A 12,822-nucleotide genomic window follows, 5' to 3' on the forward strand; every position below is an offset into this window, starting at 1 on the left:
ACACTTAACTCTATTAACCTAAAATAAGAGCAATTGTGTGTAAAATAACCACATATAACAAATAAAAAAAAGTGAAGCAAAGAGTTTTTGTAAAGTAACCTGTTGTTTAAAATGTTCAGCAAAAAGAAGAAAAAAACGAAGGTGTGAGAAATAAAAACAATAACAAACAATTGTTTGTGAAATTATATCACGTGAGAGTTCACACATCTTCAGGCGTATTACACTGTTGTTAAGCATTCTCTCCTTTGTCTTAACCTGACATTATTGCACCTTTAGTGGGAAAAGTTACATGTCATTGTCTGGGATTTTACCTCTCCCTCACCTCCTTTTAGATTATCCCTGTGAGAAACCCTGTTCCTGTATAGTATACACTTTCAATTACACTTTACACTTAGGGGTCTAGGCCAGGGAACCCTCAGAAAAAGACACACACAGACGTTGAAAAGGCAAAGGGCCTTTGCTGTTATGCAAATATATCAAACGGTAAACGGTTGAGTGAGAATTATATTTGAATTAAATGAGGCTTTGGCTTTCTATAACACTGAATTGCAAGGCAAAGTCTCAATACAGAATCCCCACGCCGCGGCCATGCATATTATGCACTTGACGAAATGTGAACTGACATAAATACCATGGCTCACTTTCAATCCGATTACTCGGCTAAACCACATCAATACCATCCAGCCAACAGGCGCTAGCGTCCCCCATTCAAGTGGCCAGAGAACAACCCCAGCTCCTCCTTGGTACACAAGCACCCTCGCTGCCACTGCAGAGCCCCCACGCTCAACCCATCAGCCAAACTCAATGGAGCCCTTTCGACAAGGTGCTTTCCACAGCTCTCCAAGCTCAGGCCTAAAACAAAGCTAAAGATTGTGTCGATGTGCCCAAACTCCCACTGCAGCCCCGTCAGCCCATACAAGCACTCAGGTTTAAAAAATACTATTCCCTCCAAGGACTCTTTTTGTGTGCCATCGTATTGAGTAGGTTTTTCCCAATGTGTCCCCATTATAACGATCAACAAGAATAATGCTCCAGGTTAGCATAACCGAGGGGTCATTTCTGGCAGCATTGATCGCTTGATAGCAACCAGACCTTTATTTAAACTGGTGTTGACAACCACAAAGATTCCCCCTTTTTGGGCTTTGTGGCAACGCTTGGGTTTTTCGTGGAGCACATTTTAACCAGAGGCGTTTACAAGACTTTTCTAAACAACCTGCCAGGTGCAGAGGGCTCCCTAAAGATCCAGCAACGCGGTGGAACGTTATGAGGCCCAATGAGATTAGAATGAGAATGAAATACGTTTGCTACGTTGATGTTCCCTGAGCTCCCATGACCAATTTAGGACTAATGAGCATTCTATGAGTGCTTTCCAAAAGCCCGATGTTTTCAGCCATCCATTTTAATGAGAGAACAGAACCAGGTTTTGAATTGAAACGGTTATTTTAGCTAAGAGGAGGGTACAAAGACAATACAGAGGAAATTTTTTCCCATATACAGTAGCTATCATGATGCACCACCAGCAACAACAAAGCCAGTAAAACTGATTGATAATCCTCAAATTCCATTAGTCAATAAGTAAATACAGTGTTGAATCATACTGTAGTTGAAAGACTTCTCTTTCATCTTGTCTCATTTGAGTGTTTTGTTCAGTGCTTTAAACCTTATGCACCATACTACAACCAAACAGAGTAAAAGAACAGGTTACACTTTATTTGGATAGTCCCATATAGATATTCTAAACCTTAACCGTAACCTTAGTAAGCAGTTGATTATGAACATATAGTTTGTTGATAGTACGTATGACAATCTGTAGATCAAGGGTAAGGGTTACGGTTAGGATTAGGGTTAGGGTTAGGGTTAATTTTAGGGTTAATATAAGGGTTAAGGTTAGGGCTAGGGTTAGGGTTAGTGGATAGTTGTTGTTGACAGTTATTGAACATCTACTGAACAACTACAAACCATCTACTTGGGACTATCCAAAAAAATGTTACCAAAGGAACAAAATAAATGATTAGTTGGCACTTATAGACACATAGGTATCCACTATTGCTTATGGTAAGATTACAATTATATCCACAAAGGTGGCCATATCTGTTCCAAAACATCTCAGTCCTCTGGAGTAGGTCAAAGGTTACGGTGTCATTTTTATGTGACATTTTTATCTTGGGCTATATCATATTCCTGACCAATGTTGCTAGAATATAGCATAGGTCTTATTTCTTTCCCTGTGGAAGCATATAACATTTAATTGGTCGATAATTGTTGACAACCTCCAACTCATAAAAGTTGGGCTTTTACCTCATACTTCACAATTATTGTAGCCATCATGACAAGGTAAGATGCCCAATTTCCCATCATTGTAATCATGCAGAGGTCAGATAGACAATAACCTGATGCTATGACAATATATTGATTAAGTAGTAAATATTTAGTAGTTAACCTGTAGTAGTTTACTAAGCAAAACATCATTATGAATCTTTGACCAGACATAGGTTTGACTAACTGACACTGGTGTAGGTTCAAAAGAAACCCGTCATTAGCACAGATTGGCTGCCAAGTAAGTTGGGGAACAGGTGCATTGAGAGCAACACACACTGAAACGCTTTGTCCGTGGACTTGTGCCTCTCTCCGTTTGAAAACGGGGGGTTATGTTTAATGCAAAGTTAATATCGATTTAATGCTTGTCAGAGCTCCTCTGTGTCTTGGGCCATTCCTAATCCCTTCAATGTTCCGCAGTGGCCGGATCCTAGTCAGAAACAGCTGCTGAGCCACACTTGAAGAGGGAGAGCACCACTCAAGAAGGAGGTTTATAGAAGGTGTAAAGACCAGCCATCTCCAAAGCAGCGTGTAAAATAAATAGACCATGTAAAAACAAAATTTGAAATTGATGATTCCCTTTTAAATATATAACCAGGAACAAGTTATTTTTTAACAGCATAACTTTCAACGATGCTGTGGTAGGCCTATGGGCCAATTTCTCTGAATGTTGTCATAGTCTGCAATGAAATGATCAAAAACACTTATTATTGCTTTAAAGGAAAAATTAATAGAATTTATCTTAATACTAATGATGGGTCTATCTACAGTATCTGCTCACTAAATACTGTTAAATATATTGAATAGAATGGCAGAGTGAAAGTCAGGTAAAGAGTACTATACCTTAGGCAAAAAAAAGAGGTTGCAAGAAGGCCATACATTTTGAATTAACATTTTCACAAATGTACATCATTAACCTGAATATAAAACAATGAATCTAGGAAACGGTTCAAAGATTTTGCGGCGGTGTTAACGACTGTATCATTTTCATTTCAATGCACCCACCTCTTGTGTCAACGGACAAGGGTGGGGTGGTGAGGGTGCACAGTCTAGGGGGATATAATATCTGAAAAAATGTGTTTTAAATGTGTTTAATTCAGCGACCGACCAGCTGTTTCTCTAGCCTATATTTGGTAAAGAGAAAACAATCGTGCCAGGCTTGGAAAGCTAGTAGAAATTAGTTTCGGTCACTGGGGCTAAGCTATATTTCCTGCAAACCATCTGCTTGATTTGTACAATAGGGGGATTTTCGAAGGTTCCAGAAATAATAAAACGCTTTGAACTTAACAGTGATGTTTTTTTCTGTGAAGGTGGGTGCTGTGTTAAGGTGTCTTAATATGGGTGCCCCAGGCGAGACATCAAATGCAAATCTAATTATCAATATATTTAGTTAAACATTGTATGATTTCACGGTTATGTAATTACTTGCCTGTTTACTCAGACGTTAACTATTTAAGCTAAGTGGCTTATAAATTTTTTTAAAACGTCATTTGTAAAATGACCCTCTTCTCCATGGAGGGTCTCTACGCATATTTTTTTAAATTCAAGAATGTTACAGTAATTAGTCTACTCAGCCTATGAATATTTGTATTTATTTCATAATTAAATTATTTGCCTATAACAGGTAAAAGGCCTAAATACCGACACCATCTGAAAAGTGCTAGACAAGGCACGATGAATAGAGGCTATAGCATTCTAACTTGATATATGACCATCACACACCATGAACCTCACACCATAAACGTAGGCCTACAGTTTAGACTCTGCTCTGCCCTAATAAATACAGTCTTCAATGGTCTGAAAATATTGAGTAGGCTTTATTTGTGTTCATGTGGAAGTTTTGCTAACAATGTTTTTATTGCCAGGGCGCTTTTGCATAAAAGATCCACAGCCCAAATGGGATTCACCTATAAATAGCCTAGATCAACTCACTCGACCATGCTTGGGTAACATGCAATACTGATGGCTAGTTGGAGCCTACTAGTGTGAGATCATTTGTAAAATATATACAACAATTTGGACAATTCATTTTTGCGTTAGTAATGGACATGGTTACCATGCATCTATTTTCATGGGAAGCGCCTGGCGCATAATTTCATGGAGATTTGCCTTCTGTGCCATCACTTAGAACACACGCGGGCTTACCTTCCCCGCACTTTCAAAGCAGAAGAGTTGACTCCAGAAATAAATGTGAAGGTAACCACTTTAAAATGAATGGTTAGGAGAACAAAACAGAGAGAGCAGCGGTCAAACGCCATTAGTCACAGGTCTTAGCCAACAGGCCTCAGGATTCACCTCTCCTAGCCGATCACAGAAAAGAAGTCCGAAATAGAATCTTCCTCAAAGAAACTCTTTTGTTCACTTTCCCCCCTGTTTTATAATCTATTTCATCAATGGGCGGTTATCATTTTCCTCCTGCGGTTTGCAACCTATCCTAAAAGTTTTTGCTTTGACATAGACCTACTAGGCTACAATAAAGTGAACCCATGTGTAGCACCGCTTGGGTCTGACCTAGCCCTCTAAACAATGCTGCTACGGTTTTAATGGCAGTTACCGTGGAAAGAAACTTACTGCGCCTGTAAAATAAAAAACAAAAAAATCGGTAACACTATTTTAAGGGTCAGTAATTAATTAATTAATTAATTAGTAATAAACCATTTATAAGGCATTTACAAACAGTTTGCTCACCATGTATCAATAATTTCTCCCACATTTGTAAATGTTAGTATGCTTGTCATTCACATAGGCCTATGTATATGTATTTCCTTAAATCCTGTGTTGTGTGCTTATTTTTTACAAGGTACTGCTGGAATGTCTACAATGGCACGCCCATCTTTTGTTGAGAAATGTCACTGGTCCCTCAAAACATTTATAAAGTATTTATAAAGTATAAATAGCGCTCACTTTAGAATAGGGACTGCAAAAAATACTTTACTAATGATTAATAAAAGGTATATAAATGTTGGCGTAATGATTAATAAATAGTGAACACACACTTTATAAATGCCTTATAAATGGTTTGTTATGGACCCTTAAAATAAAGTGTTACCAAAAAATCATGCCCTCAAATTTTAACTCTTAAAAACGATGATGATGATGATGATGATGATAATAATAATAACAATAATAATAATAATAATAATAATTATTATTATTATTATTATAATTATAATTTAATGACATCAATGTGAACTATAGCTGTCATACCACCAGGTTTATTTGTGATTTATTATTAGGCCTACATAACTAGGCCTATCATGAATTTTAAAATGAAATGTCTTTACATTTCTTTATAGAGAAATCACAGGGTTCATTCTCATCCCTTAGGCTAAATAGCTTTTTAGTGACTGTTAAAATATAAATAGGCATCTAATTGCAGGTAGGCTCAGTGCTTATTTTTCTTCCCTGTTTTGGTCTTTCAAGAAATAGGACACACATTTACAAGGCACACACTGGCACACAACAGTTATTTTGAATAAATGCAGTCATTAAATTCAAGACCGTTTTATCTATTGGTGTCTTACAGCACAAATGCCCTTAAAGAATGAGACTCTAACCGCCCATTGAAATCAAACTGAATAATACGATTTTTCAGAAAGATTTGTGTCAGGGTAAGAAAGAAAAAACTGTTGAGAGGGTGACAGTTACTTCATGGATAAGAGGATAAGAGCGCAATGGCCAGAGCTGCACATTATTTTCAGCGGGACCAGCGACATGAAATGGGATCTCTCAGATCCACAGTTTTTAACACACCAGTTAAATATTCTGACATTAAAGCCTGTCTGATTTTCACAGAGAAAACCAGATTGGTACAGACGACATATTGTGCTCATCATATTGTGCTCATAATACTCCGTTTCAATGAGCTACGAGGGAAAATGGTCATACAAAAAAATAAGCCTAATAATAGCAATAATAATAATAATAATAATAATAATAATAATAATAATAACAACAATAGCATATTACAACAATATTTTGAATACAAGTGAATGCAGATAATATTTATCAATAATTACAATTATGGCATTTTACAATCAACTTTGGTGGTCATGTAAATTGTCTCACATTGCAACGCATCCTAATAGAAATTAGGCAATCACCATATTCTCACATTATGCTATTATGTGCTCAAATGTATTTAATAGATTATTTTTTATAAACCCTCTATTCACGAACAAACGTTGTCTGAGTACTTTAAAAATAGCATTTTAATTAGTCTGTGTGTGCTGCCACCGTTATCATAGTGAAAACTATACCAAAAAGTGGTCAGTGTGCAAAATTGATGACTACACTTTCTTTGTTAAAAGGACCTTGTCTAGCGCTTTCTTATGAAGTCTAATCCAATCATAAATTGCTTCTTCGGACCAATCAGCAGGCACTGAATTTCCCCTGAAAGAAACTCACGTCGAGAACTTTGTTGAACTTCATTGTTTGACTGTCAGTTTCGAAAGGGCTTTGCTAACGGTCCACTATAAAAAGCTTATTCTAAATGTAATGGCCAGAAGAGAACTGTGAGTCTTTCCACTTGGATCCTATAGGCGAGGGAAAGTCATTCAGTGCGAAAGGGCTCTTTACAATTACTTTTCCTTATCCACCCAAAAGGAGCAATGATGTTCCCTAGTGCACTTGCGGCTCCCGATATGTACCCCAGACTACTTCGACACCCGGCGGCTCATTCTCTGCCCCAGTCCTTTCATTCGGCGTTCGCCGCTCACTCAAGCTTTTTGGTGGAGGACCTGTTGCGGATCAGCCGGCCAGTGAGCTACTTGCACCGGACGATTCCGTCACCCAGCGTGTCTCCCACGGGATCAGGAGCCACCACGCTGACCTGCAGGCACCACACTGACCAAGCTGTCATCACCACTCCAACACAGACAACAACGGGTTCTCCTCAGACCTCACTCTCCATCAACAACGACCCTAACTATTTGAAGTTTGGAGTTAATGCCATCCTAGCACCAGAAACGAGAAACGGTAAGATTATTGGGAATATATAGGCTACTGAAAACGTAATTATTTTGCATTTACAAACAGGACACCTGTTACGCATTATGAGGCTGTGTCACACTACTTTAGGCGTATGTGATTTGACAAAACGAAATGACAGTCAATTAATGTAATGTTTTCTTTCATTTTGAATCACAGCATCGTCTACACCTTCAATGCATCATGCCATGCACGGGAAAACCTTCCCTCTGCCATATTTTGACGGATCGTTTCATCCCTTCCTCAGAGCATCATATTTTCCAGGTAAATCCACTTAAACCTATGTCATGCCCCATGTATTCAACTGATGTTGCGCCTTAAAACAATCTGCCATTGGCTAGTTCAATCTAGAGGAAATACAACCGTTAGTTCAGAGGTTGGAAGCCGTAGAACATCGTGGAATCAGTCTCGCCAATTTGATGCCCTATTTAGCAGAGGCAGGGACTGCTGACATTTTGCACCGGTTCCCCTAATCTACAAATTAGCCGCGATTGTCATGGTCTAAATTTGAGGCGGATCCCCTCTCACAAGGAAGCTGCTGGCGTCTCTTCATTGCTTCTCTTTCCCACCGAGCCAGTGCACTTAGTTACTGATAACTCACAATGCTTTCAGCACCATGACCAATTGGTCAGCTCCCTCCGGGCAGCCACACACATGCTGCTGATAGGCATTTACCAGTCATGGACTAATTCCCCATTAGGGGCTATTCATTATTTCAATATTCTCACAAGACCACATAGAGGGTTATGCATGTTTATAGATCGTGCTGATGTGAGAAATCTAAAGTTAGCTAACAATAGATAGCACAGCAGCCTGGAGTCGTGCAATTAAAATCTAATGATACAATGCTATCTATCTGTTATACAGTATATTTCAAGATTAAGAATATAGGATTATTATTTCCCGCAGTTATGGTGAATTCACACACAATTTGTCTTTCGAATAGCCAACAATAAAGCCGATAAGAATAATCTAAAATGGATAAGGTGCAGATCTGGATTTAGAGACCGCTTCTTTTGAGAGCAACAAAACAACTTCAGCCTCATAGCTTTTCGTATTTAATGAAAATGATCTGTGGCAAAAATAGGGCCCAGCCATCAGTATTCTCCAAATGATCTTGGCATGCAGTTGTGATTAGTTTGAAAGTGTAGATCTCTTTTGTTGCAGTAATATATGGCTTTAGCCGCCTGTCCTAAGCCTTTTTTCAGTTAGTTCATTACTACACAATTACCGTTCACGCTTCATTAGCTACTCTATCTTTCATTGGTGCTTTCGAAAGGGATACTCTGCCTTTTTACCATACCAATGCTATAAGGGACCAAGCAATGTGCTAATTAGCTGCTTCGTGCCAACTCACTCAAACGGACTGCATTTCGGAACTTAAAGAGAGACTTTGCTTTAAACTACGAAATCATGATCTTATATGCACATTTAACCCCTCCACCCACTCGCTGAAAACAGGCCAGGCTAGCCTCCTTTCACATTTACTTAGCCTATGTGTGCGTTTTCTTGCCTGACATGATGCAACGCTAATGATATGTTGTTTGAAAAAATATTTTAGCATCGTCTTCAGTGGTTCCTATCCCTGGTACCTTTTCATGGCCGCTGGCTGCAAGAGGAAAGCCCAGGAGGGGGATGCTCCGACGGGCAGTGTTCTCTGATGTCCAGCGCAAAGCTCTGGAGAAAATGTTTCAGAAACAGAAATACATCAGCAAACCAGACAGAAAGAAGCTGGCTGCAAAACTTGGGCTAAAAGACTCACAGGTAAAAAATTAAAAGTGAATAGACATTTAGGCCCACATCAATATAAAACATAATCTTAATATAGGCTAGGCCTATTTTGGAATTATTACTGGTATGTCATAATATTGTTATTACAATCAACCATTAGGCCTATTAGATGGCCTAATAATATTTAATGTATTTTTCAAGGTGAAAATATGGTTCCAAAACCGAAGAATGAAATGGCGCAACTCCAAAGAGAGGGAGTTGTTGTCGTCCGGAGGTTGCCGGGAACAAACTCTTCCAACTAAAATGAACCCCCACCCGGACCTCAGTGACGTCGGGAAGAAGTCCTGCGAGGAGGAGGTGGATGCGTTCAGGCCGGACAGCCCGCGCTCAGCCTTCTGCCACTCTCCATCAGAGCGCGAACTTTTGAACAGTGTGGAGTCGCACCTCTCTTCGCCTTGCAACTCCAGCAAGCACTCTGACTTCTCAGAATCAGAGGACGAAGAGATTACAGTGTCTTAGCTGTGCATAATATATAAATTATGCGTATATAAAGTTGTTTAAACACATACTGTATATTGTCACATATATTGTATATAGACATTACTACCCAAATGAGACCCATGCATTCTTTAATTTGAGCACATAGCCTATTTGTCTGTGATATAAACAATTCTCCTATATGTTAAATGTAGGGGGTCATATTGGTTGTAGCAGATATTTCCGTACTTGTTAAGTAAATTTGCTGTATTTTTGCAGCTTTAGCTCTTTGTACCATATTTTGTACAATATTTTGTAAGGGACATTTTTATACCAAGAGGATTGTACCTGACTACAATGCTATTACATTAGATGCAATGCCTTTAATCTATGTAGATGTTAAATGTATAACTTAAACATACAAATATATTTGTTTGTATTTTGAGAGTATTTTCTTCAAATAAAACTAGAAAATGTAAAGTACATCTTCTGCTTTCTTGACAATGGTCCAACAAAACACAATAACACTTAATAAATAATTACTGAATGTCAATAGGATTAATTGTATTTCTACTACAAAAAGTAACAACGATAGATAAGGTGTGTCAATGCTGTTCTTATACGAAAGACAGGCCAGTATGAGAGAATGTATTGTCTTCCATTGCCTTAAAACTGACAATGAAAAGGTGCAGTCACTGTGGTTGTACACACTTCTACTGTACAGATGGCAGGTATAGGGGTATACACCAGAAGACATACCAGTCACATAGGTAGCCTAAATAAGAACAGAAAAGTATGTTATTTCCAACAATGCAACTGAGTTGAGACAATGGAACTGGGCTTAACACACTGAACATTGCGGAACAATATTTAAAATCACATATGAGGTCAAATAAAACTTTTACCATTTAAAACAACTTAAATAAACACGGATTTAGAGGATTTCTTTGAATAAAAAAAGATGAAAAGTACAGTATCGTGACCAGATTTATTCTCACAGTCTCATGATTATTCACATCTATTATTGACAACACATTAACAACATACAATCTATAGAGTAAACCAAACTGTACACAAATTACTACTCTCTAGTTCTGTAAAAGATTTCTAGAATTTTTTTTCAAAACGTGGGATTCAGATAAAATATTTACATCTTTACATAAAAAAATGTACATAAGCAAAATTCACATATCAAAGAATTATTCAACATTATTAACAACTAGATTCAATAGCACACCTTTTTCACAACATTCCAACATCCAAACTTTGTGGGACCAAGAAAAGACAAAAAAAAACATTTTCTATTTGTGCTTGCATCACCCTTTACACTCCAGTAAGATATGGTAGTGAAAATACAAACCTCCCAAAAATATTCACAGATTAATGTACCTCCAATACAAATCTTGGTAATACGTAAAAATACAAGTAAACTTTTTTTTGGGGGCTTCAGTCTAAAATTCCAAATGAAATTTGCATAGCATTTGTTTCTAAGAACACTCTGAGGATGAACAGCAACAACACTGGCAGATAATAGGGACATTGTGAGGGGGAGCAACCAAAGTGGTACCTCTTATGAGGGAATAAAGCCGTCACTCCAATACAGCAACACTGAGGATCCCATTAACACTTGATGCAAATGGTCCCGGCACTAAATCTCCAGAGTGAACGACTAGACACGCCAGCCTCTGTCTCAAAGCCATGCAGTCGCTCTGATCCTTTTCTAGCCAGGGACCTTTCAGATGTGGGTCTACATGTCCAAAGTGCCTCTATATAGAGAAACACTGTGTTGGAAAAATTTTATGCAGGGATGGAGCTCTGTCTAGAGCTGAACAAAAGACAAACAAGCACTGTTGGGATACTGTTTGAAACACTCATGAGGTAATATAAAAAACATTTCCTGTCAATAAGTTCAAATTTTCCCAAGCAGAGCACCACAAATCCTATAAGTATCACTGATTTCAAAAAATCCCTAACAAAAGCCTACACATTTTTGCTACCCACTAGCTGCACAGAATGGATGTGTTTTAATTTCATCAAAGTCTGAACAAGCTAGCAGCCAGCACCTAAACTCTGCACAGCCTCTATAGAAAGTTTATCAAAGGCTTTGTCAATGCGTGTTACCACCGTTGTTATAAAAGTAGCAAGGCATTGTTTGAAAGTTAAGCATAAAAAAGATGTCCACCATGGTGTGTGCCTCTCCACTAAGAAAATGCACACAGGTCAAGCTCTATGCAGCTGACTGAATGTATATCCAGTTATTGCTACTCAGTTTGGACCACATAAGCTATAGCCTAGGTTAGGTCACAGTCAAGGCAACTGGTTTGATGTCTCATAAACTATGTAATTCATTTATAATGGTTGACTGTCTTTTGCCCGTGATTGTAAACAGACTCCTAATAAACACTGAAAATAGTAGAGTACTGAGTTGAAATTATTCAGGTTATTGAACTTTGAGTGGGATTTTCATTTTGGGTTACCAGCATCCAGTATGGCCCAGGGCTATTACATTCCCATCCTGGAGGGGTGAAACATTTCTGTTTTTTGTTTCTACCTGGTAGTTAATTGCATTCACCTGGTGTTCCAGGTCTGAATTAGTTCCTTATTAGAAGGAGTGGATGAAAAAACAGAAGTGTTTCGGCCCTTCAGGATCGGAATTGCATAGCCCTGTAAAGCCTACACACTTAAAAAAAAAAAGGTGCCATCTAGAACCTAAAAGGGTTCTTCGGCTGTCCCAATAGGAGAACCCTTTGAAGAACCCTTTTTGGAAAGTAGTGAGTTCCAACTATTATATAATGTCTGCCTAAAGATATGAAGTCACAGAGGTCAAAATTCTAACTTGAAATACATAACCTCATATCAGTCTCCCATTGATGTCAATGGATGATTAACACAAAGGTATCTCAAGTTAGGATGTGTCCCAGCCAGAGTGAGTATTATCTGACCCAGTGAGACTCATAGTGTGGATTCCAGTGATGAGTCCAGCATGGTGTTGTCATGGTGATCCTGGTTGCTGTTGGAGTCGCTGTCGTAGCTCTGAGCGCTGGCGGAGCAGTGGGCTGCTTCCTTTAGCTTCATCAGCATGTTCATCTGTGGAGATTAGAGGTCAGAGGTCAGATAGGTTGTCCCCTACATACAGACACTCATACTAACCATAAAGCCATCAGTAGGACAGTAGATAGTCTTTAAAAGCACCTTAATGAAACACTTTGTTCTTGGATACAAATATCAAGTCAAACCGTTGTCCATTCAGACCATCATCACATACAGGATTATTGTGTAATGCCATACCAAACAGACTTTCTTAAATAT

General features: G+C 38.5%; 2 protein-coding genes across 2 annotated transcripts in view; one reads left to right on the plus strand and one right to left on the minus strand.

The window, feature by feature from the left end:
* Positions 1-6,926: 6,926 nt before the first annotated feature.
* dbx1b (developing brain homeobox 1b) lies at positions 6,927-9,555 on the plus strand (the record flags this gene model as incomplete). Its single annotated transcript, XM_084169181.1, has 4 exons — positions 6,927-7,293; positions 7,465-7,569; positions 8,867-9,069; positions 9,238-9,555. The coding sequence occupies 4 exons, from the start codon at positions 6,927-6,929 to the stop codon at positions 9,553-9,555; spliced, it is 993 nt and encodes a 330-aa protein (XP_084025307.1).
* Positions 9,556-10,482: 927 nt separating this feature from the next.
* The window catches only part of nav2b (neuron navigator 2b), a 74,479-nt gene continuing 72,139 nt past the window's right edge, over positions 10,483-12,822 (minus strand). Inside the window, exon 33 of the mRNA XM_084169422.1 lies at positions 10,483-12,600. Coding sequence (XP_084025548.1) covers positions 12,466-12,600 — 135 coding nt within the window. The 3' untranslated portion in view covers positions 10,483-12,465. The remainder of the gene's footprint in view (positions 12,601-12,822) is intronic.

This window comes from Coregonus lavaretus (genome assembly GCF_964263955.1).
Source record: "Coregonus lavaretus genome assembly, chromosome: 9".
Classification (NCBI taxonomy): domain Eukaryota; kingdom Metazoa; phylum Chordata; class Actinopteri; order Salmoniformes; family Salmonidae; genus Coregonus; species Coregonus lavaretus.